The following is a 26953-nucleotide window of genomic DNA, read 5'->3' as shown; positions in this document are numbered from 1 at the left end:
GTCTTATCGAGCCCCTTCTTAAGGGGACTCCTTTAGAGTTGGAAGGAGTTGAGCTAGCTGATCACTGTGTTCTAACAAGTTCTAACATTCTGTGGTTCTGTGGTTTTACCAATGACAAAACTGTGGCTGAATCAGTAACATAGATAAGACTGAAAGCCAGTGCTACTGATTCCTAGGTTAAATGTTATCAGTATGACATGGTGATGTTTCTCATCCCCTTGGCTCTTTTGTCCTCATTCAAAATGGAGATCATTTAGGCATTTAATTCTTTATTATCAATAATATTCTTTACTTTGTCTAGCTTTCAATTGAAAAATTCTATTCAAAGGCAAAGAAAAAAATACTTATTCTTCCACATACAAAAACCAAAACTTTAATAAGCAATACTACAAAGGTTTGTTTTTTTTTTAAGAAAATGACAAGTAGCCGAAGGTAGAAAAATACACTTTGTTCTTAAAATTTAAGACATTTCCCACTGAGTTTTCTTTTCTTTTCCTTTTTAATGACTGACATTTTCTAAATTAGGCAACAAAAGTAGGTCGATACAAAAGTACTCTCAACTTTCGCCAACAGAACGAGTTACTAAATGAACCAAGCAAGTGAATAGCCTGCAGTATATTCAGCGAATGATTGTTAGGGTTCACATGATGAAGACAACAGTTTGCTCAGTAATACTCATATTTGCATTCTGGAAGGAACAAAAACCAGGGCCATTGCATTTTTCATTATGGTGCATAATGTTCATCTTGCTTGAGTCTTTTCCCCATGATCTCTGAAAGCAGAATCATCTTCAGATCTACACATATTGTGGACCAGAAGAGCTCATTAAAGCTGTTTGCATCCCACAGTGTACCAAAAATACTAGCACAGGTGAAGAGAACCACAGTTACCCCAAAATACACAATTTTTGTCTGATATAAATATTTTCCAAAAGAAAAAATATCATTCACATAATTCATTAAAAGCCCTTTGTCAGCTGTTTTCCTTACAACATACAGTATGTCATATGTGAATGTATGTATCTCGAAACAGTACTTCCATTGACCAGTAAGTGGTGCTGATCTAAAAGGAATCATGAAATCAGCAGCCATAGCTTTCCCTGTCTGCGACAATGTTTAAAAAATATTTTACACATACTTATTTATACAAAAATTTATTTTGGATGAACTCGCAGAATAAATGTTGGATGTCCCCCCCCCAATAAAATACATTTCATATAAAATTTAACTAGAACATTAGGAAATCTTAAAATTAGTTAATATGTAAACACATTCCTGGAAGAATAAAGGAAAATGACCATAAAAATGATGGAATTAGCATTTGCAAGGTAACATTGGTCTCTGTTAAAAAGCAGTAAGTTCTATATGACCTGCAAAAAACGTATAAACAAAAGGAACATACATGTATGCATACATACACATGTGTACCATACAAACATGTTTGTGCATACACATATAAAATGTGCATTGTGTAAATATGTGCACATGTTGGTATATGTCTATATAGATGGCCTCATATAAGGCAACACATGTATTTATATACACATGCATGTATAAATATATGCATTGCTTATAGACGCACATTCAAATATTGCATATATACATATGACACACATTCATGTATAAACACGTGTTTATATGCATATACACATGTGACACTATATTTATATATATACACATAAATACATGTGTATGTGCACAAACATGTTTATATACCTACATACGCACATAATATATATTTATATACATTCTGAAGACTATTCCACAGCTATTTGTAGAAATGTAGCAATTATTGGGATAAGTGCATGTCCTCCTCCAAGAACACTACTTCATAAGACAAACAGTCATTTTAGTATATAAATTCTGATTTATAGGTGTATGTTGACACAAATATCTATGTATATTTACGTGAGTATACATGAACACATATACATGTGTATAGGCATGTTTCCATATAGACACATGTGGAAACATATGTATGTATGTGCCGTTATAGGTCTGCCTCTGAATGTGTATGTTTCATATCCACTTCAGAACTTAAATATTCAAATGACTGTTGTCTCACCTTGGGAGGCCACACAATTATCCCAAAGTACTGACACTGCTACAGACATTTTTGGAATTGCCTTCAGATGTTGGGAAAAATCAAGTCTAGCTATAGGCTCTATAGGTTCTTTCCTCTTTCTTTTTTAAAAACTACTTCTTCCTGGTTAATGTGCCTAGTGACTTTTGGATGTTTCTAAAAAATCAAGCCCCTCACTCAAAAGAGGGGATATTCCAGAATTTTTTAGGTAATGGACAATAGCTACACCCACCCCCAGTGCCTACTTTGACAATACTTACTGTGATGTAATTAGACTGATTTATACAAACAGCAAAGACAAGTTTATTTTTTTATATGGCTGTACCTTTTAAGTTTCAGATATGTTTGTAAAACATTCAGCCTCATTCCTAATAGTTGAGCCATGTATGTAATGTTAATGCCTAGATGCACAAACCAATACACTTGTAAAGCCTATCTGTAAATAAAGAGAGGGGGTTTGCCTGTGTGCAGTGGCCATTTAATGTTTTTGGTAAATGATATCCATATTTAAAATGAGAAGTTGTATTTGTTTTCAAACTCATTGTTTCTTAATACAACAACTACAACAATTTCATATTTTAAAAGCTCTGAATAAGGCTTTTATTGCATTTGGATGTGATAGAATTGATTTGCAAATGGGCCAGTTCTTACATAGAAGCATTAATATAAATATAATTTATATGCATTTGCAAAGTCATTATAATTACAGGACACTTCTATTTTCCAACCTATACCTTGGAAAGAACCGTGCAAAACAGGAAAAGGAAGACAAACAAGAAAAGAAATATACAATTGAGTTTCTTCTTAGGGGATAGCTACTTTCTGTGTTATTTCTCCCTCAGTGTTCTTGTATGTGACCATTATGCATATAATCAATGAAATCACACTCTCTTGCAATTCTTTTTCCTTCTACCCGTGAGGTTTGTAACAATATAAGTTTTTTAGTCCTTCAGTGTGTGTGGTTCTGTTCTGATTCACTTCCAGACCCCACACACCCTAGAGAACACAGTGGAACCACTAAAGGGTGATCACTGTTCCATCCTCTTCAATTCCTCCCCTAGGAATGACCAGACTATTACGGGGATCTGATTTTAGGGAGCTTAGTATTTTGTGGAGGTTGCCATTGCTTTCTCGACTGGAGGTGTTAAGTGTAAGATCCCGCTGTAGTCTGTGGCAGAAATTGGTGCCATTGACCCGTGAGAGACTGCCAGAAGGCAAACTTGGCGTTTTGGAAATATGCTGGGGCTCTAGAGCTCCTTCAATGACAATGTCGGTCTCTTCATCACTCTCCATTTCATCAGGGTGGAAGTTCTGTAGGACATGGGAAGAAGGCAAGCTATGGTGACTGGCTGTACTGTCTGTTGACTGACCCGAGCTACCAGACATCCGGCTGCTACGGATAATATTGTTCCTTTGGTTGGCTGGTTTAACAGTGATGATAAGATTATGGCTGTTGGCAATCATCATGTCTGTGACCTGGTCAAGGGTTTTGCCAGCCACTTCAATCCCATTCACTTCTAAGACTTCATCATTCACAGCCAGCAGCCCTGTGCTCTCAGCAAGGCCACCGGGGACCATGCGGGAAATGAAGATGCCTGGAACTTTCTCAAGGCCATGGGGTGTCACCCGCACACTGGTACCATCACGAATATAAAAACCAAGTGGTTTCTCACACCCGTGCCGATATAGCCGGACCCTCCTGTGGGTTTCTGGAAGGATATCCACGTCAATGATGGAAGACACTGGTCGGAAGTCATGGGGCATACTGATGTTGAGGTGAGGACGCCGGCGAAGGTTATCATTACGAAGGGTGACCAGGACCTTTTTCTTCCTAGTTAACGTACTGGTGCCAAAGTTACAGTAGTCTACTTCTTCTGAAACAACAAAAAGAAATTATTAATTAGTAAAATTAGAAATGGTCTCTCTTCCCGTAGATCACATGATAACTCCTATTTCTATAGTGCTTGAAGATTTACAGAGTGCTTTCTTTATAATTCTGTTAAGAGGTTAGTACAAATATTTGAACTCCAGGTCTCTTGCTTCCAAGCACAGTGCTGTATGGACCCTTCAGACTTGATACCATATCATACCTATCAGATTGGACAGAAAAGGAAAATGGCAAATACTGGAGGGGATATGGGAAAATTAGGACACATTAGTACTGTTGGTGGACTTGTGAACTGATCCAACCATTCAGGAGAGCTATTTGGAACTATGCCCAAAGGGCTGGGTCTATTTCAGAGATTTTTTTAAAAAAAAAGCTCAGGGTGGGGGAACCTATATGTACAAAAATATTTTATAGCAGCTCTTTTTGTGGTGACAAAGAATTGGAAATTGAGGGGATGCCCATCAATTGAAGAATGGCTGAACAAGTTATGGTATATTACTGTGATAGAATACTATTGTGTTATAAGAAATGACAAGCAGGATGCTTTCAAAAAACTCAGAAAGACTTAACCGAATTGTTTCAAAGTGAAGCGAGCAGAACCAGGAGAGTATATAGTAACAGCAACATTATACAATGATCTACTGTTGATGAGTTAGCTATTCTCAGCCATACCATGATCCAAGATAATTCCAAAGGACTCATGACGAAAAATGTCCTCCAGAGAAAGAATTGATGGTATTTGAATGCAGATCAAAGCATACTTTTTAAAAACTTTATTTTTATTTTTCTTGTTCTGTGTTTTCTTTCACAACATGACTAATATGGAAATATGTTTTGTATGATGCACATGTATAATTTAAATGGTGCAGTTTTTTTTTTAACCCAGAAAGATAGATGACTTGACATAAAAGACCCAATGCCTCTTCTTTATAACTTCATGTTTTTAATAGTCTTTTTCTATTATAAAATTAATTCTGGGAGCAGAAAAATAGTTTTTGGGGACAGAAATCTGATCATGGATTTGAAATCAGAAGCTGGCTTGAATCCTGGCTGTGCTGCTTCATTACTGGTGTGATCTGGAGCGAGTCTCCTCATCTCTGGGACTCCTCAGTAAAATGAGGAGGGCTGCGGCACTATATAGTCTCTATGGCCCTTTCTAGCCCTAAACCCTGTGATCCTGTGTCCTACTTAGCAACCCAATTCCAGCCACACAGAAATGCATTCTAATTACTAACTTATTATTTGCTGCTACTCCACCTCCTTTTCTTCACCTCTTGCGAACTTCAAGGCACTGACTTTTGGGCTTTATGAAAAATCCCTACTTAGTTGCTGCTGCCCAGGCTGCCAGAAAGACCCACATTTAGTTAAATACTTTGCATACTTGCTTCTGTTGGGAGTTTGCTGTTGGTCTCTCTCAATGGCATCTGCTTTGTTTGGGTTGGTGAAACTGTTTGCCAACTGAGAAGCTTGGCAAGTTGACAGCTTCTTCTTCCTCCTCCTCCCTTCCCCAAATCCTGGCCATTTTTCTGACATTTCTCTTTACATGGGGCACCCCCATCCTCCAAACCTTGAGAAAGAAAGCCCCTTAAATCCTTGGATACCTGTAGAACCTGGTAGGTACAGAATCCTATAATCCCGTCACCTGACCTTTGTGAGAAAATTGGCCTATTTCATTTTATGACTTTCTATAAAACTCAAACAATTGATTCATTTTATTTTAAATATAGATTGGAGGTGAGAATTGTGGCAGAAAGCACTTGAGAAGAATTCGGAAGTATCAATGGAATGTGCTAAGAATATTCTTTTAAATGGCTACTTCTTAAAAAGAATTAAGACCGTCTCTAGGGCTGAGCTCTAGCCAAAATATTTCTTTTAATTAACAAGAAACAAGAAGTTATAAACCTCCTGAAATGGCACCAGGAGCACCAGCCACACCCACTGCTGAAACAGCTGCTTTTCATAGGACTTGGTGCCAGACAGAATACCAAAACTTAGCCAGATAAGATTCTATAAACAAGTTGAATTCCTCAGAAAAGCAAGCAACTAGGCTCCTATAGAAACAGTTTAAATTCTTACATTTTCAGTGTGAGAGCTGTTGGCTTATTATTTCCTTTGGGAACCATGGAACATTAGTTGACAGCTCTGTAAAGTACTTCAAAGACAAAATCACTTCCACTAAGGAGAGCAGCCCTTCAGGCAGCTTGGGAATGAGGCCAGTGACTCATTAAGAAGGATGAGTATTGTCCCACAGCCCTGAAGATCACCATTACTGGATATCAAAGTAAACAGAGGTCCTTCTACCAGTACCAAGGGACCCAAAACAGGAGGGAGGAGCTCCCAAAGCTAACTCTATGGTTAACACTACTTCCCATATCATGGGTATAATAAAATCACAGGTTTTGAGCTGCAAAGAACCTTAATGATAATCTAGCTCAATCCCTTAGCACAGTGGATAGAGCACCTGGCCTGGAGTGAGGAAGACCTGAGTTCAAATCTAGCCTCGCTTACTAGCTGTGTGATCCCGGGCAAGTCGCTAAACCTTGTTTGCCTCAGTTTCCTCATCTGTAAAATGATCTGGAGAAGGAAATGGCAAATCACTTCAGTATCTCTGCCAAGAAAACCTCAAAAGAGATCATGAAGAGTTGAATGTGACTGAACAAGCTAAACTCCCTCATTTCACAGATGAAGAAACAGGTCCAGTGCTAAGTAAAGTGATTTGTTCAAGGCAAAGGATGTGACACCCCTAAAATCAAATCCAGTATTCCTTCTGCCACACCAGGGGATCTTAATTTTTTGTGTCATGGACCCCCTTGGGCAGTCTGGTAAATTCAATCCACTGTACCTCTTCTCAGTACACGGTGGGCCAAAAGTCACAAAGGGGTCTAATGTTTTACTAACTTCAAACTTAAAAAAATTTTTTTGCCATTTACAAGATTTGGTTTTTCACATGTGATGTAAATTCATTTCCTATATATACTGTATATGATGTAATGGTATTATAAATTAGATATTCATGACTTTGGGCCCACCCTATATATTTAAATGCATAAAACACAAAGGAAACCAATCTGTTTAAACATGATTAAAATTGTTTAAAAGTTCAGACCTAAGGTTAAAAATTGTTGTACTACACATCATGCTTCCTCTTTTAAATACATTGTTTTCTGCCCAAATCCCTACCAAGAAAGCAGCCACAATAAAGGTCTCCAAGTATTATATAAAAAACCAATCTACTGGGGCAGTTAGGTGGTGCAGTGGATAAAGCACCAGCCCTGGATTCAGGAGGACCTGAGTTCAAATTCGACCTCAAACACTTGACACTAGCTGTGTGACCCTGGGCAAGTCACTTAACCCTCATTGCCCTGCACAAAAAAAACCCAAAAATCAATCTACTGAATTAGGATGTCATGAATAGGATCAAATCTCCAAGATCTGAAGTTTCATGATCATTTTTCTTAATTTGTTTTTGTTTTGTTTTGTTTTTGCGGGGCAATGAGGGTTAAGTGACTTAAAATTAAAATTCCTGTGATATATTATTAAAGGATATGCTTTTAGTGCTTATGTGAAAAATTAAAGCCAAAGTTTGGCTGAGTTTTCTTGTTTTCTCTTGAGGGTATTTTACCCATCACAGTGAGATTCCTGGGATTAATGCAATTACTAACTTGATTTTGAGCCCGGATTTCCCCCTTTGGAATTTCAAAACACTTTTAGGATATTTGTTGTATACAAGCAAACAAGAATCCAAGACAGACTACAGTCACAACGTGTTGGCAGCCCATTCTTGAAAGGGCAATCACCGACAGAAGACAAGATAAGGTTATTAACAAGAACCATAAGTATTCCCCAAAGCTGCCAAGTTTTCCAACACTTATGACAGAGCACTGAATGAACTCTTCCTGGATATGAGAGTTGGGGTTGGCTAAGAGGGGAATGCTGCAGCTCTGGTAATGAGAACAGAGAGAGTTCCCACCATCCCTCCAAAACACTAAGCTGATAAACACCTGATGATGATTACACTATGGGAAAAAGACCTGGGAGGCAGTTATCCAGCTGGCCTGAGCTGGACAATGGAATATCTTACACCATCCCTCACATAAGCAAGCAGTCCTTGGCAAAATGGAAAACAGAAGATTCTCATGACTGATTATCACTGAGAGGGCATGCAGGCAGCATGGTGGTGAATGAGACTGAAGAGTCTGAGTTTTTTAAATAATGAAAAATTAGCCTTAATCAGGAGATTTAAAATATTTCATATATTAGTCATTTATTGATTCTACTTATACGTATTATATTCCTCACTTATATTGCACATAAATATTTTATATTCTTAATTATATAACACATAATAAAAACCATTCCTTTTAAATATAATACTTAAATTTACCTCTCTTCTCACCCATGTCAACTCTCTCCCAACTGCTCCTAAGCCTAGGAAGCATAAAACTTAGAAATAAAGCTACCTAAATTGCTACCTCCACAAAAACCCTACTGTGATGCCTCACTGCACCGTGGCATTAACCATGGTGGTATATTAGAGACTGTGTTGAGCTTATGAAGCTAGAAAGAATTAGAATATAATCCTTATGATAGATTGCACGTGTTTTAGAAAGCTCAGCTAAGCCTGGCATAGAAAACTATATCACCAGTACATTGTTCATTGGGTGATAAATTCTTTGGCCCCAGGAATACTAACACACCAGTTTCATCATATCCCCTCCTGGGACATGATTCTACCAATGCCCCCACTGCCAAGTGCATCAAATCTGAGTTCCTGAACCTTTCTAATCTAATAATAACGACAGTTCACAACTTGCAAAATAGAAAGAAGAAAACTCCATAATATTAAAAATGGCAGTAGCTTTAGTAGTCATTGTATTGGAAAACCTCTAGAAATTCAGATTCTTAAATGCTAGTGACTTATCTAAGTCACATACTGAATTAGTGAGTGATAAAACACTGGTCTCCCATCATCCTCACCATTCTAGGAAAGCCATTCGTGAGTCCTCCACCCATGTATGCCCTTCTCAGCATCTGCTCCTTCCCCTGCCAGCCACACCTTCCTTTAAGGCCCACTTTCCTCCATGAAGCCATCTCAAGTGTGGCAGCCCACACTGGTTTCTTCTTCCTTGCCTACTGATAAACTTAAAAGGGAAGCATGCTGGTAAGTGCTCAAGAGTTATATCAGTAGGATCTGGAAGCCACATTAAAACCCTAAAACCCATGGGAGTACTCATTCCCCCAGGGACCCAATCTGCAAATATAAACTGAAGGAATGGCCCAGAGGGGAGTGCTACATATTAAAGTACAGCAATTTACTTACAACTAGTGCTCCTTTAACATAGACATGTTAAAAATGGTCTAGCTTTAATTTCTACTTAGGTCTTTAAAAAGCCTTTTCTCAGCCACATCATAAAGTTCGGGTAGATTCTTTGTTATGATGTATTTCTAACCACCTAATGTGCTTTGCTAAAAATAAGATGCAATTTATTCTTTTAAGTCCTTTCCAGACTAAAAGGCCTACCATTTTGTCACCATCTGGATGTGTAAACAAATGCCGTCCCTTTTCATTTGTGCTTATCCTTCTGAAACCATGACATAGGGAGAGATCACAGCGTAATGACACCATATGGCCAAGTCAGCTCTAACAAAAATATAATGAATTAATCATTCGTTTCTGTTCTCACATAATGGACATGCATACACGCCAAAACAAAACTGTCAAGGTCCAGTTGTGTAATCTTTCTGAAGAACTGGACTACTGACTTCATCCCATACTGTCCCTGTCAGGTTCCTTTGGAAGGCAATGGCAGAAGCCAAGATGATCCAGATTCTGAAACTTTTCCAGACTTTATTGATACAAGAGAGAGCGGTTCTAGATCTTGAGTCGCAGTTCTACAGTTAGGCTTCCAGAAAGAATTATGTTTCTACTTTTAGAAGAGTGGAAGAGTACAAAACAGGGTCTAGACAAAGACATCCATAGACAACATGTTGTGTTTCAACACTAAAGATGGCCAAAGGGCCCCTCCAATTGAATTATTAATCATAAAGCAAAAACTGAAAATGGATTTTAATATTCAAACAACCTATAACCTCACACAAACACAGCATGAGGAAAACACTGTGTTTTCATTGTACTCCCTCATCATTTTTGGTAAAGAATTTAGGTTGCAAAACTTTACTTGGTTAAAATTGGCTTCTCTCCATTAATATTAACAACCTTTTTCCATTTCTCTTGCTGACCACTTGTGACTTGGGGCAAATCATTTAACCTCTGTAGGCTCCAGTTTCCTCAATTAGACTAGATTGGATGGTCTGAGGTACCTTCTAGCACTAGTTTTGATACTATGTATTATTAGTATTTAAACAGCTGAATTCACGGACCTTCATACCCCAACAACTGTGCCCATGATCCATAAGGTATGAGAAGATTCTACAGTGTTATTTGTTGTGAAAGGAGAACACAGAATATTCATTTCACTAAGCATTTCTGCTCAGAATTTAAAAGTTCTAAATCTTTCATAAGCAATTAATCAACAGCCCTGCCATTTTGAGTCATGAAGGGGGGAGGGGCAGAGAGAAGAGAAAGGATCTTTTTTTACTAGTTACCCCACTCCCGACCGAATACTGAATGTTGATTAATCCAGAAAACTAATTTTAAATATAAAAAAAATTTACTGATGCTATCAATCAGAAGTCAAAATGTGACTGGAAGAAAAATTGTCGGTTCTTCAGTTAGAAATAATTAACAGAAATTAATATAGCACTTTAAAGTTTGCAGAGTGCTTCATAATACATCCTTACTTGACCTTACAAGGTATAACAAAACTTATTATCTCCATTTTATAGATCTGTGAACCTATGTTTAGCAAAGTTTACACATTTGAACCTTGGTTTTCCTGACTCCAACTTTCAATGCACCTATTATGGGACTTCTTGCAACCAGTTGGAGATGCAAAATACCAAAGGCCTTTAAAATGGGAAACCATATATTGTATTTTGATTAATGTCCATCGATGATCGATCAGCAGATTGATTTTTTTTTTCAGGGCAATGGGGGTTAAGTGACTTGCCCAGGGTCACACAACTAGTAAGTTTTAAGTGTCTGAGGCCGGATTTGAACTCAGGTACTCCTGACTCCAGGGCCGGTACTCTATCCACTGTGCCACCTAGCTGCCCCAAAGATTGATTTTTTAAAAGGATAGTTACCTAATACATATAAAAGATATTTTAGGGTGAGACTGGTGATCGAATTTCCCTTAGGGTCACCATAGCCAAAAATGGATGGCAACTTATCATTTTACCTGAATCACACCAAAAAATACTTATAAAGGACTGATCATCCTTTGGTTAAATAAACAAACCATTTGTCTTGCAAAGAGAAGTGGGATCATGTATTAGAGGATAAAGAAAACTTCTATTATCATCTCCTTCAAACCCCTTCTTTTACAGATAAGTGACTTGCGCAAGGTTGTGCAACAAATAGCAGAGGAGGAAATCAAACTCAAGTCTCTCACCACAAAATACAATAGACTTATCTATTGATTCAACAAATACTGAGCTCTGTGTATATACTGTAGGAGGTGTGATGGGAGCTTCAAAGTATAAAGATCAAGTACTTCAGGATCTTCATTATGTTTTCTTTTAATTTGAATACCATATAATATAGGCCACCCTTTCCCCAAAACATGACAAAGAAATCCTGAATACAGTCCAGAAGTGAGTTATAGTTTCAAACCAACCAAACAAAAAACCAGTACAGAATGATGTCAAATCTAGAAGCCTAATTTTTTTCATAAAAAGAATCATTATTAATCTAATGCTATGAGTCTGAAAGAACTCACGTGGTTTTGGGGAAAGATAAGACAAAGGTACATGATGAAAATAAACCAGGGCAGCTAGGTGGCACAGTGGATAAAGCGCCGGTCCTGGATTCAGGAGTACCTGAGTTCAAATCCGGCCTCAGACACTTGACACACTAGCTGTGTGACCCTGGGCAAGTCACTTAACCCTCATTGCCCTGCAAAAATAAATAAATTTTTAAAAAAAGAAAGAAAGAAAGAAAAGAAAAGAAACCTAGGGAGGAAGCTTCAGCTCAGGCATTAAGCTGATTGAGAATATGCATGAAATCTAGCACCAAGATGGTGAGCCCTGGAGGAGTGTTTGGAAGGAGGAAGGTGAACTGGCCCAGGTCAGAAATTAATCAGGACAAAGCTTGCATGCTTATAATCAGTAGGACTGGTTACACTTTCAGCCAACGTGAGAGTAAGAGACCCCGCCCCCACAGCTGCCCCAAAATAGAGACAGACAGATAGGTGGATGAATGGATAGATAAATAAATGGATGAATGAACACATAAACATATAAATGAAATTTTAAGAAATTAAGGACAATCAGTGAAGCCTTCATGGAGGTAGTGGGCCTTGAAACATAAATAGGATTTGGATAGATCCCCAAACAGTTTCCAATCTCACAATGTAGATAAGTCCTCATGATCCTCTTCTCTAACTTTTACCAGCTGCTGTACTAGAGAAAAATACTTTTCTTTCCAGGTAGAGGTAGGTGCCTGGCATCACCCACAATCAAGTCCTGGAGCAGATTAAGGAGTGCCATTGATAGAGCCCTAAAAGGAAGAAACATGCTGTCCTCCTTCCCAGGGACTGCCACTAACTAACCTTGGCCTTTAATGCCAGGTCAGCTATACTGAAAGAAGGGGACAAGGAGAAGAGAACATTTGGGCTATTCTTTTTTTTTTTCTTTTTTAGTGAGGCAATTGGGGTTAAGTGACTTGCCCAGGGTCACACAGCTAGTAAGTGTTAAGTGTCTGAGGCCGGATTTGAACTCAGGTCCTCCTGACTCCAGGGCTGGTGTTCTATCCACTGTGTCACCTAGCTGCCCCTAGGCTATTCTTAAATAAGTAGAGGAAAGGGACCACTTCATAGCTTGTTGGCCACCCTAAGATCTTTGTATGCTGATACCCAGGAGAGTCCTTATATGTGGTAAGAGCTTAACATTTGGGGAATGAATGATTAATGATTAAATATCTTATTTACCTTACCTCCAATGAGATTTTTTTTTTTTTACATTTTTGCCAGGCAATGAGGGTTAAGTGACTTGCCCAGGGTCACACAGCTAGTTAAGTGTCAAGTGTCTGAGGCCATTTGAACTCAGGTCTTCTTGAATCCAGGACTGGTGCTTTATCCACTGTGCCACCTAGCTGCCCCTGAGATCTTTTCTGAAAGGAAAATTTTTGTTTTGAAGGGAAAATGTGGAGTTATGTAATATACATACTGAAAAACAACTGATTTATAGGCTGTTTTAAAGCTTTTTTTTTTAATGTCAGATTTGGGGGGAAAGAGTGACCTATATTTGGACATTTGCTATAAAATATTCAAATTAAAGGAAAACAAAATAATGGGGGGAAAAAGAGTCCCAAGGAATTCCCAAATAAGTGTGGTGATTTTATGTTGAGAAATCCCTAAGCATTCAGGTATCCCAAATAATGATAACTCACATTTATATAGCACTTTAATTGTTTTTTGTTTTGTTTTTTTTTTTTGCGGGGCAATGGGAGTTAAGTGACTTGCCCAGGGTCACACAGCTAGTAAGTGTCAAGTGTCTGAGCCTGGATTTGACCTCAGGTCCTCCTGAATCCAGGGCTGGTGCTCTATTCACTGCGCCACCTAGCTGTCCCAGCACTTTAAAATTGAAAAGAATTTTATGTACAGGATCTCATTTGATCCTCATCATAACCCCCTTTTGTAGATGAGGAACCCAAGGCTAAGTGTCTTCCTCTAGCGTCAGCTAGACAGCTAGTTAAGCACCGGAGCTGTCATTTGAAACCCAGGTCTTTTTTTTGTCACCAAGTCCAAAAATCAATTATAAAATATTTTATTTCCTCACTTTAGGGGTCAGCCCACGACCTGTTTCTGTACAGAGAGCTAAGAATGGCTTTGACATTTTTGGGTTTTTTTGGCTTTGACATTTTAAAATAAAGTTTTATTGTTTTTTTTAAATGTAAAACCCTTGGGAGGGGAGCAGGCAATATTTGGCCCACAGGCCACAGTTTGCTGCCTGGTGTGCTATGTCATATTACTCAGACACCCCTGAGAGGGGAAAGTCTCCATCTTTCCAACTGAAGAACTAGGGAAATGAGATAGCATCTAATCTCATCCTGCCTTCACCCATGGATGCAGATATCTAAGATAGGCAGGTTTATCAGCACATGGTACTGGTCTTTCTAACCCTATTCTCCTTCCATTCTCTTTTCTTTTTTTTTTTTTAAGTGAGGCAATTGGGGTTAAGTGACTTGCCCAGGGTCACACAGCTAGTAAGTGTTAAGTGTCTGAGGCCGGATTTGAACTCAGGTACTCCTGACTCCAGGGCCGGTGCTCTATCCACTGCGCCACCTAGCTGCCCCTCTCCTTCCATTCTCAATGAGTTATGGTAAGTATTGTAAGTGAACCAATTTTTTCCACTCTGATTCCATTGTGGAAAAGTTGAAGAAAAAAAAATGCTTCCCTTTATGAAACAACTGGTCTCAAGCTATGAGTTTGGAGTTGAAGGGAGCTCTCAACTAATACAGATCAACAACTCTTCTGCAACCTATTAGTCTTAGAAAGGCTGCTGGGGCATTTTACTGAAGTGAAATGATTTGTCCAGGGTCACTTGTCACAGAGGTAGATCCTAGGTCTTCCTAAATCTTAGGCCTAATTTCTATTCACTATGCCACCATTTTTCTCTAGACAAACTGACTTAGGATGGCATACAAAGAAATTATGCATATGAACACAGTGGTAGATAGAGGCAGTGAGTGACAGGGCTTGTGATTGATAAAGGAACTCATGGATGAGAAAACTCTTGCTCCATCAATCAATGTAGATAGGTCTCCTTCCTACACCTTATAGTTTAGGAGAGTTGCCCAGAGCTCTGAGAGGTTAAGTGAACTGTTTGAGGTCACACAAGCAGTATACCTTTTGGAGTGCATTTGAACCTAGCTGTTCCTTGTTCTGAAGCTAGTTCTCTCTAGTATGCCAAACTATCTCTGGATAGTGAATAAACCAACCGGTACAAAAAAAAAAAAAAAACAAAGGACAGTGGCAAAGAAGGGAGTAACAAATTGTTCTGGATATGGATTCTGTTGATTTAAAAAACAAAAAGTTTAATTAGTTGTAAGTGTATTGGGGGGGTGCTTAAAGTTAATTTCATAATAAATTACTTATTTTTAAAGACTCATTCCAAAAATAAGTTAGAACTGGAAATTCTAATTCTATTCTAGCAGTGGATAGTCAGGATGACCTGAGTTCAAATCTTCAGATATTTACTAGCTGGGTGATCTGGGTAAATCCTGTTTGCCTCAGTTTCCTCATCTGTAAAATGAGCTGGAGAAGGAAATGCCAAACCATTCTGGTATCTTTGCCAAGAAAACACCAAATGGGGGGCAGCTAGGTGTCACGGTGGATAAAGCACCGGCCCTGGAGTCAGGAGGACCTGAGTTCAAATCTGGCCTCAGACACTTGACACTTACTAGCTGTGTGACCCTGGGCAAGTCACTTAAACCCCATTGCCCTGCAAAAAAAAGAAAGAAAGAAAAGAAAACACCAAATGGAGTCATGGAGAATTGGGCATGACTGAAACAACTCAACAACAAAATGTTATATACTTTTTTGCCTATTCTATTTCTTTTTAATGATATCCTTTTATATAATGATATTCAATTAGTCAGGTTCCTCTAATTATTTGTAAAAACAAAATAATGATCCTTTAGTTTCTAAAGATTTCAACATGTTTTACTACATGAGAACACACTATTATTTTCTAAATACCTTTTGACAGTGTGGACTGCCAAGGATGTTTGGGGGGGGGTGGGTGGGATTGTTTTTTACTAAAGCCAAAATTTTGATCTTGTGCTCTATTTTCATAGCAAAAGTCAACAATTAAAAGAAATATTTTTGAAGCAAACCATGTCCACCCACCTACTCACCACACCCTGCTTAACATTTTCACTAAAATAAAATATACTTTTCTCTTTTTCCTTCTACTTCAAGATTCACCCACAAGAAATGGAGGAACAAGATCACCAGTAGTAGTAAAATGGTGAACATATTTTTAAACCGAAAAGATTGGGATATGAAACACCTTCTTGTTAAATAATCCTTAAAGATCATGAGTGTGTATGCGTGTGTATATGTGTGTTTTTAAAAGGATTTAAACTGTTCCACCTCTCCTAACTTCAAGCAAGGGCTTTTGCCCTCCCTCTAGAGTGAAAAGGGGTGTGAAACCTGTAGAACCAGTCTCTTTCACATTTTCTGAGTGACATCTCCCCTGGCACAAGAAGCTGAGGAACCAGGCTCCTACAAATGGAGAGAACTTAAAATGAGGTAGGAAGTGTAATTCTCTTAAGGCTTCCCTCATTTTGTCACATCTGGGGCCACAATAAGGGGAAGGTAGAAGAGAATGGGGGGAGGGGAGAAGCTGAAGGAGGGGGGTTAAGTACAGGGAACTTGGCTACTCTCTCTAATGCAAACCAACAGACATTTATCAAATGCCCATATGTGCGTGAGCTATGCGTGACCAGGAGCTATGCTTAAAACACTAGGGAAGTAGATACAAAACCAACAAACAAAAACCTGTACCTGCCCTCCAAGAATTACTCACGACCCAAATATGCAAAAAGAGAATATTTTCCAGGGAAACAGGTAGACCCCAATATGGATGATGGAACAGTGCCCCAGCCCACCTGCCTCCCCCATTGGAAATCTGCTGCTTCTTCCCTTTTGACCCTCACCATACCATAACAAATGTCCTTTTGTTTCTTCATTAAAGAGTAGGTAGTGACTTTGTATACACTGCCTTCTCCCTTTATCTTTCAGGCATTCCTTAAATAATGACTAAATGCCAAAATGGTTCCTTTTTAAAAGCACCAAAAACATGGATTGCATGTATGTTCCAACTCCATCAAAGTTAGTTACTTTAAACCTTCAAGGACCCATAATTTGATTAGTATAGATAGATCCTTCTTTCCGCCTACACAGGCCACAGCCATTTTCCACTGTAGTTATCTTAGGTGACAGCCTGCAGTACTGTTATTGCCTTCTCCCCAGCTCCCATCTCCCCGACAAAATACCACCCCATATTTGGATGTCTACTGATAAGTCTGGTTCTTGGTCAATAGGCACCAAGTCTATCATTAGGAACTTATCAGAGCTAGCACTCCATTGGTGTGGCCCCAAAGAACCCATAACCGAAAGAGTCTGGAGCAGAAATTTATGAATTATCTATTATTTTTATTGATGTGGCTAAGTTCAATGCAATGAACATTATGCATGCACAGTGCTTTTAATAATCGAACCCCCATCTCTTTAACACTAATATTCTCCTAGTGATATTATTTGGATGATCTCAGAACAATTAAAAACACAGCAGGTCTAAAAGGCAGTAGGGTATGCAGCCTATTACCAACAATGGCTAGATATTATCCAGGACACATATGACAATGAAAGACGTGAGTGAGTAAAGAATGTAATAAGAATAAGATGATAGAGAAACATTTGAGTGTCACTGGAGACATCAAAAGAACCAGAGAATTAGCCTCCATTATACTGGGTAGATCCTTTGTGGAGGATTTATAGGGCATGGATTAGAATCACGTAAATATATGGAGGGCTAACCACCTGCCTCAGGAGGGGAAGTACCCAGAAAACTACTAGTCACTGATCTATCCAGATATCAGAACATTATTACAGATTGCAGTTACAGACACGCCGGTGGCATCTTACTTTGAAGTTCTTTACAAAGGGTACCTGCGCTAAAAAAACCAAACCAAACCAAACCAAACCAAACCAAACCAAAAAACGGAGCAGCTAGGTGGTGCAGTGGATAGAGCACCGGCCCTGGAGTCAGGAGTACCTGAGTTCAAATCTGGCCTCAGACACTTAACACTTACTAGCTGTGTGACCCTGGGCAAGTCACTTAACCCCAATTGCCTCACTAAAAAAACCCAAAAAACCAAAAAAACAAAGGGTACCTGGTACTACAGTCTTTGACTGGGGATATTTCCTAACAGCACTGCATAATCCCCATTTCAAAGATTTATGCAGCACTGCACATCTTACCCAAAGGGAGCCCTGGAGGAGTGGTGGAGGTGAGAACAATTTGTGAATACACACTCCATACTTTCCTTTGGTAACTTCAAGGCCATGTTTCCTTTTTAGTGAGGAAGCCCAAAATGAGGCTAGTCTTTGGCCAGGGGCTCTGAAATTTTCACTTATTCAAAAAGGAAACATCTTGACAACCGCTGGATACAGGCCTCCTGAATGTCACACGCACTGTATCTATGAGTTTTTGTTTAAAAATCAGGAAAAATAAAAAAGCAGAACTGTCCTATGAATCATATAAATCATCTGCTTGTCGGGGCAAGTTGCATTTAAACAATTTGTAGAGGACTGGCAGGCCTGGAGGCTTGGACTTAGTGATTTCCTGAGTAGGGTTATCACAGCTGGACACTTGATTCCAAATACGAAATAGCCAATACGTCATGATTCTTTTCCCAGCTAAGATGGGAAATTATGAAAACCATGGACAAATAACATCACTAACATTCCCTAAATCTAATGCTTCCTTCATTCCAAGCCTCCCCCCCTTTTCCAGTAAACATGATCATTCTCTCAACTTTTTGTTCCCTCTTTTTCCAAGTGTCTGGGAAAACCTTTTTTTTTTTTTTTTATCCAAGGTTGGTTCTTTGACTATTTTAATGAAATCATATTCCCCGTACTACACAGCCCCCAGGAAAAGAGGAGTGACTTAAGTATATAATGATGTTAGCCAAGAGCTCCCAGCACATACTCATTACCAGCACAAAGCCAATGAACACGGCATTGTTAGCTCGACACATCGTGGGATGGTGTTGGAGACGAGACTGGTCACATTGTGCAAAGTCAGCCCTATTCTTTTCACAATGGGAGCTTTCTGTGATGGGACTGATTTCCAAAAGAAAAGCTTCATAAATGATAGAACCAAGTAAGCAAGTTAAGTGAACTCGGATTCAACTCTGCCAAGCTCAAATAATGAAAACAAACAGAGGGAGACTGGTGGTTTGGCTTTTACCACATGGGCCTGGATAGACGTGGTCCCATAACCAGCAGGAAACTGATTCTCACCCACAACCAATAGATGACTCATTAATATTTAGTTTTCATGCTTTATTTAAAGCCCAATATTGTATAGGCAGGACTGTGGTTTAAATCACTGAATGTGACCTTGGCTAACAGTTACATTTTCTGGGAAGAATGTTACCATATTTATCACAGATGATGAAAAATGATGTAGATAACCAAGGATCTGGAATTAATAGGATGAAAACATGCTAATAGGTTCATTTAAGTGGCAGACAGACCCCTCCCCACATTTGCCCCTCCTGTGACTATAATGGCAAACCTTAAAATTACTCGGGCACATCAAGATTTTATTTTGCTCTTTTCTTCACACAACTGAGGGAACACAAATCACATATATTTGTCAATGTACCTGTTATTATGAAGTGTTTTCTCATACTCTTACTCACAGGGATCAGACTATGACAAACTCATAACTATAAGCCTCAGACTTGAGACATACCCTTTGGGTTCTCTGAAAACCTTCAGAAATTTTGCTAAAACTCCATAAACCACTACAAGTTGGATCATTCAATCGGTCAATAAACATTAAGCATGTATTATGTGCAAGACACTGTGTGTTGAGCACTGGGGATACAAAGAAAGACAAAAAAAAAGACAATCCTTGTTCTCAAGGGATGTTCGCTCATCCAGGGAAGACACCATGCAAATAACCATCTATGGACAGGAGAAACTGGAAGTAACAGAGAGAAGGCACTAAAATTAAGGGGGTTGGGGACAAGGGTTAGGGTTGGGAAGACTTGCTGTAGAAGCTGGGGCTTGAATAATAAAAGCAGATCCTGAAATTATTTGATCCTGAAATTAATAGTATGCACCACTGGAATTTATTAAGTAGAAGGGTGACATGGCCAGACCTGAGTTTTAGGAAGAATAATTTGAAAGCCGAGTAGAGAATAAACTGTAGTGGGGAGAGACTTGGGGCAGGCAGACCAGTCAGCAGGCTATTGCAATAGTCCAGGTGTGAGATGAGAAGGGGCAGGAGGAGGGCTGTGGACATGTCAGAGGAGAGAAGGGGATGCATGTGAGATAAGTTACGAAGGTAGCATCAACAGGCTAAGACAATTAACTGATTAGATATGAGAGAGAGAAGTGTGGAGGATGACACTTCAGATTGTAAATATGACTGTCTAGGAAGATGGTGGGATCCTTAATAGAAACAGGAAGTTAGGAAGAGAGGAGGGTTTGAGGAAGAAAGATAATGATTTCAGTTTTGGATGTTGAGTTTAAGATGTTTACAGGATATCCAGTTGTAGAGGTGAGAATGGAGGTCAGTAATGAGGTGAGGACTGACTAAGTAACTCTGGAAATCATCAGTATAATATGACAATAATATACAAGGGAGCCAATGAGATCACCAATCAATATTCCTAGGAGGTGTTAATGACCAGCTCTCAGTGGCCATGCCAGGAGTATGGAAGTTAGTCAAAAGCATAGGGAATGGGATTATGAATAAACATGCTTAGGGTGTTGGGAACTTTTGTCTTTTTCTTCATATTCACTGCTTTCCCATTGGGGTCAGAGATTAGGTCACTAGTGTGACTGGATGCTTATGGGTATTCCAGTTGACTTTGAGATTGGGAATCTACCAAAGTCCACTCCAATCCCTTGCTGAGATGTGGAGGTGATCTTGGCCTTTCAGAGGCTACAGCAGCTGAACACAAGCTCTGACAGGTCCTGGGCTGTGTGTCTGTTATTTACTTATGTGGCCAAAGATAACGATCTTTGGACTGGAAAGGACAGTGCAAAAAAAAAAAAAATGACTAATAGGATAGTTAAAACTTATGATAAGGAAGGAGGCAGTAAGAGATCCCTCAGCTGCCTTTGATGAGTTCAAATGAGAAACTATTTCCCAGGGTCCCGAAAGAACAGTAGAGGCGCCTCATTCAGAAGAGAGTTGAATGGTTTAATTTTCCGAACTATAAGCCATTGACCTTGACTTTGATTTCAGAAAAAATTCTAGAACATTATCAAAGGAATAGTTTGTGAGCATTTATATGAGGAAAATCACTAGGAACCAGCATGGCTTTAACAAGAATGGGTCTTATGGGACTAATGCCTTAACTTCTATAAGGCTTCATTTTCCTTGTCTCTAAGTCCTATGTCCAACAGCTGATTTTACCTAAAATGTCAGCGTCCAGATTTCATATTTATTCCAATGAGTTAACCCAATAGTCAATTGTGACTGAGTTGCCTCTGTTCGGGAAATCTTTAGGTTGTTGGAGTTGTTTTAAGCATTTGAACACTTTAAACTCTAAACCCACAGGAGTGGGGAAGAATAATCTTAATGAAGATGAAATCCAGACCATCAATTAATGATGACCCTTCTCTTCCCTGACTAATCCTAAGTAGTGTGAGTATGAATGTGTGAGATTCTTAGTTATGCCAAATTGTGCACTGAAATATTTCTAGTCATTTCTTTTCTTGGGGGCAAAACACCCAGAATCAAAGTTCAATAAGAAGGTTGATATGAAAGGCTTTAATACCAGAAATTCAGCACACATTTTCTCCAAATTGTCTTAACTGCTTTGGAAGAGAGATTTAAGCTATGGGAGATATCAAAAGCCTGGGAGATATCAAAAGCCTAGGAGATACCAAAACTATTTGTTTTCAGGCGTTATCTCAAATTATCTTCTCTGTGCCAGGAACCAAGTGGGTCATTTTGGCATTACATAAAGCCTTTGAACTAGAGCATGAGCATCAAAGCATACTATCTTAAACGGACAAGTGACCTCATGCTTTCATTTCCTCCTCTGGAAGTTGGTTACCTTGCTCTGGTTAGATGGCAAATAAACCTATTTGTATCACCACTAATAGAAAACTACAACAGAAAAACAAATATAAAAGCCAAGTTAGCAAAATCCTGCACAGACACACCATGTTTATATTAACACTCTGTTACAAATAGAAGTACTGTTAGAGGAACCCAGGGACTTGACAACTTCTGGTCCAAAATGTTTCCTTTTTGGTTCCACCAACTTTGCTTAGGAGAACAGGCTATTCCATTCCTGGCAGATGAATGACATCTAAACCAGGGCTTTTAAAACTTTTTCCACTTTGAGACCCCTTTTCACCCAAGAAACTTCTATGTGACTTCATGTAAAAAATATATAAAATAGGTATACATAACTTTTTACTGTTGCTGAATTTTTCGTGACCCCCACATTCAGTACATGACCTGTGGGGTCGAGGCCCACAGTTCAAGGAGCTACGATCTAAACAATCTGAAGGCTCTCCCAGCTGTTCCATCTTGGGACTGGGTTAACTGTTTGATGGAACCTTTGGAGGGTAAAAAAGGGTTGGATTGGAGCAGCTAGATGGTGCAGTGGATGAAGCACTGGCCTTGGATTCAGGAGGACCTGACTTCAAACCTCAGGCACTTGACACTCACTAGCTGTGTGACCCTGGGCAAGTCACTTAATCCTCATTGCCCCGCCCCCCCATTAAATTAAAAAAAAAACGATTGGATTTTGCCATCATGACCTTTCCTAATTTATTTCCTTTCCCTGTCCACAGTAATTTAGTTCATATCATCACTTTAAATCCACAAACAAAACCTGATTATAATGCTAATATTTTTTTATTCAAGTTTGTGGCTATTTCTTTCTTTCTTTGTTTCTTTTTTTTTTTTGGTGAGGCAATTGGGGTTAAGTGACTTGCCTAGGGTCACACAGCTAGTAAGTGTTAAGTGTCTGAGGCTGGATTTGAACTCAGGTCCTCCTGAATCCAGGGCCAGTGCTCTATCCACTGCACCACCTAGCTGCCCCTGTGGCTATTTCTTAAGGCTCACAATTAAGAGAGCCTTTAAATAAAGATTACTTTAAATTCAGCAGCTGTCACTCCATTTGTTTGTGTGCAATGATGTAGAATTTCAAGAAATTTTGGAGCTCTTGGGGGAGGAATGTTTTTATCCCTTTGAGGGAAAAAAACCCAGTGATATGGGTAAATTTCAAATATATGTAATTTTTTTCTTAGAACTCTTTACAGATATTATAGTTACCTTAGAAACATTAAAAATCATATTATGTACAACATGTTTTGCTAATAAAATTGTGTTTGATATATTAGGATATTTTATTACAATTATTTTGATCCAGTTGTTTTTAAGTGTCCAATTTTGTTTTACATGGAGCTACAAGCCTCCAAATTTCAAGGAATTTAGCATTGGGGCAGGAGTTTATGAGACATTATATAGCTATCAAAATTATTGTATACAAAGCAATATGCTGAATAATTATAATGACTAAAGAAATGAAGAAGCACTTCCACATCCTTTCAGTCGAGATGGGAGACCAAGAATCTGGAATGTTCCATACAATGTTAAGTGCTATTTTCTTTGGTATTTGCTTAACTGTTTTCCTTTTTTCTTTATTTTAAATCATGGCAGGCTTATTTGTTGGTAGAAGGAAGGAATACCTGGGGAGATATTGTTGGGGGAGGTATCTGGAAATGATTATGACCTGAAAATAAAAGATAGCAATAAAACTTATTTTTTAAAAAGTTATATTAATATCTTCTAGATATCAAGTAACCACAGAAAAGACTTCTTTTTTCAGGAAAGATGCTGGGGGGAAAAATCCCTAAAACTTTTGCCATGAGGAACTTAGATCTAACCTGGTCTCATTTTTTGACCCAACATTTCCCAAATTGTTTGGTACTAGGTGATGAGGCATGACAACTTTTGGGGCAGCTATGTGGCACAGTGGATAAAGTACTGGCCCCCAGACTCAGGAGGACCTGAACTCATATCTGGCCTCAGACACTTGACACTTACTAGCTGTGTGACCCTGGGCAAGTCACTTAACCCTCATTGCCCCATAAAATAAAACAAAACAAAACACAAACAAAAAGACAATGTTTATGTCTGTGATTTTCTCTTTTAAATATTAAATATAAACCTGTGTACATATATTTTGTACAGGAATGTTTTGTAATGAAAACAGGCTGAATTTCCTGTATCGTCCCTTTTGTTCTATTTTGAACCACAGGACTTGAATTCAAATTCCAGTTCTGTCATTTGCTACAGGTGTGATCCTGAGCAAATGAATGACTTAATTTTTTCACACGTGTTTCTCTACCTATACCATGAGAATATTTGACTATACGACTTCTAAGTTCCCCTTCCAGCACTAAGATTTGTTTCCACTTGTCACATTCAGATGTTTCTCTTTTTGCCCCTGAGGGGCAATGAGGGTTAAGTGAGTTGCCCAGGGTCACACAGCTAATAAGTGTCAAGTGTCAAGTGTCTGAGGCCTATTTTGAACTCAGGTCCTCCTGAATTCAGGGCTGGTGCTTTATCTACTCCGCTCCCACATTCAGATGTTTCTTCAGGGGACTTCATTTTTAAAAGCTTCCTACTGAATTCTTGTTCAGATTAAGATGAGTTCCATCACATCACAGTTTGACTTATTTCTTAATTTGGTCCGACAACACAGGCTGATTTCTTTCACATGCTACAGAAGATGGAGGAATCTTAAAGCCAAGAAGAGACAAATGCAGTGGGAAAACCACACCATCTACCACCACATAGCAGCTAGGGTTATCCACCTATCCTACTAGATCTCAGGTGACAAGCCCACCTGAGATTCTTGGAGCAAATCCCTTTGGGTCTTCTGGACTTGGCAAAGTTGGAAAAAAAACACCCCAAATACAACCTCATCACATTCAGTCCCAATCAGTGAATATGGTGCTGGTCTTGTAATCCAAAGGCAATTAACAGGGCTGTCATCTTTTATATTTCTAACTCTCCATCATGGCTCCATGAGAAATAAAGCAGGGGCAGCTAGGTGGCACAGTGGATAGAGCACCTGCCCTGGAGTCAGGAGGACCCAAGTTCAAATCCAGCCTCAGACACTTGACACTAGCTGTGTGACCCCGAACAAGTCACTTAACCCCAATTGCCTCACCAAAAAAGAAAGAAAGAAAGAAAGAAAGCAGCACAAACTAACAACTATTTTTTCTTTCTGTTTCCTTTATTCTGCATTTTTATCTGGAACAATGTTAAAAATTCTATAGAACAGTTCATTTGGTCCATTTGTAGGCAGAAATCTAGTAGCCATACATGCCTTTTGCACTTATCATCAGTATTTTTCTTTGAAAAAATTTGCTTTAGCCACAAAGAATGAAAGCAGATGCTCCAGTCAACTTTTAGGCCAAATGATAAGACTGAATTGGTGGCTAAAGGGATGTAAGTGGCTTCTTAATTCTGTGGGAACCAACAGAAGCTAATGAGCTAATAAGTATTGGCCAAATGACCTCTTGGATGCTCTCAGAATACTCTGGAATGAAAGGCAACAGTAAACCTACCATATGAAACAATTAAAAAAAATAATTATATTGTTTATTTATCAAGGTTGTCAACTTCCTCCCCATTATAAATAAATTATAAAATTATAAATCAAACATTTAAACACACTTGGGGCTGCAAAGATTGAGGCTGAATACTCATGAAGCACTTAATTTATCACAGAGTAGGCATATATCTGAATGTGGTCCAGTAAAGGCTGCTGCTGGAACCTTAAGTGACAAATAGCCATTAAGTGACATTTGATAATGGAGCTGACCCAAACGCTGGCAGCAGACTCATTACTTTATCTCCCACACTCTAGGCCTGGGTACTACCCTCCAAGGCTCTGTCCCTTTTTCTTCTCTCTCTACTCTTGGTAATCTCATCAACACCATTCAGTTTAAGGATCATTTCTGCTCATATGATTTCTTTTTTTTTTTCATTTTTTTTTTTGAGATATTTTATTTTTTCCGTTACATGTAAAGATAGTTCTCAACTTTTGTTTATACATGCTTTACAATTTCAGATTTTTCTCCCTCCCTCCCTCCCCCCTCCCCTAGACAGCAGGTAATCTGATATAGGTTATATCTATATATATCTATACATATACATATAGATATATATATACACACACATATATATACACATAATAACATTAATCCTATTTCTGCATTAATCCTGTTACAAGAGAAAGAATCAGAGCAGTGATGCAAAACCTCAAAATAGAAAAAAAAAACAACAGCACCCAAAACAAAAGAAATAATATGGTTCAATCAGCATCTATACTCCACAGTTCTTTCTTTCTTTTTTTTTCTTGGATTTGGAGATCCTCTTCTATCATGAGTTCCCTGGAACTCTTCTGTACCATTGCATTGGTGAGAAGAATATAGTCCATCACAGTAGGTCAACACTCAATGTTGATGATACTGTGTACAATGTTCTTCTGGTTCTGCTCATCTCACTCATCATCAGCTCACGTAAGACCCTCCAGGTTTCTCTGAACTCTTCCTGCTCATCATTTCTTACAGCACAATAGTATTCCATTGTATTCATATACCACAACTTGTTCAGCCATTCCCCAATTGATGGGCACCCCCTCAACTTCCAATTCCTTGCTACCACGTAAAGAGCAGCTATAAATATTTTTGTACATGTGGGTCCCTTTCCCCCTTCCATGATTTCTTTGGGCAAAAGACCTAAAAGTGGGATTGCTGGGTCAAAGGGTATGCACAGCTTTATCGCCCTTTGGGCATAATTCCAAATTGCTCTCCAGAATGGTTGGATCAGCTCACAGCTCCACCAACAATGCATTAGTGTTCCAATTTTCCCACAGCCTCTCCAACATTTATTATCTTCCTTTTTTGTCATTTTAGCCAATCTAATAGGTGTCAGGTGGTACCTCAGAGTTGTTTTAATTTGCATCTCTCTAATCATTAGAGATTTAGAGCATTTTTTCATATGGGAATAGATAGCTTTGGTTTCTTCATCAGAAAACTGCCTGTTCATATCCTTTGACCATTTCTCAATTGG

The 26953-nt window shown here is 38.7% G+C and overlaps 1 protein-coding gene across 1 annotated transcript in view; it reads right to left on the bottom strand.

Annotated features, from left to right (window-relative positions):
- Window positions 1-355: 355 nt before the first annotated feature.
- Window positions 356-26953, bottom strand: part of PARD6G (par-6 family cell polarity regulator gamma) — a 169605-nt gene continuing 143007 nt past the window's right edge. The window contains exon 3 of the mRNA XM_043979280.1: window positions 356-3956. Within this exon, the coding sequence (XP_043835215.1) occupies window positions 3100-3956 (857 nt within the window). The 3' untranslated portion in view covers window positions 356-3099. The remainder of the gene's footprint in view (window positions 3957-26953) is intronic.

Source organism: Dromiciops gliroides, chromosome 1 (assembly GCF_019393635.1).
Source record: "Dromiciops gliroides isolate mDroGli1 chromosome 1, mDroGli1.pri, whole genome shotgun sequence".
NCBI lineage: Eukaryota > Metazoa > Chordata > Mammalia > Microbiotheria > Microbiotheriidae > Dromiciops > Dromiciops gliroides.
The sequence above is the reverse complement of the archived record's forward strand: the minus strand, read 5'-3'. Positions and strand labels throughout refer to the sequence as shown.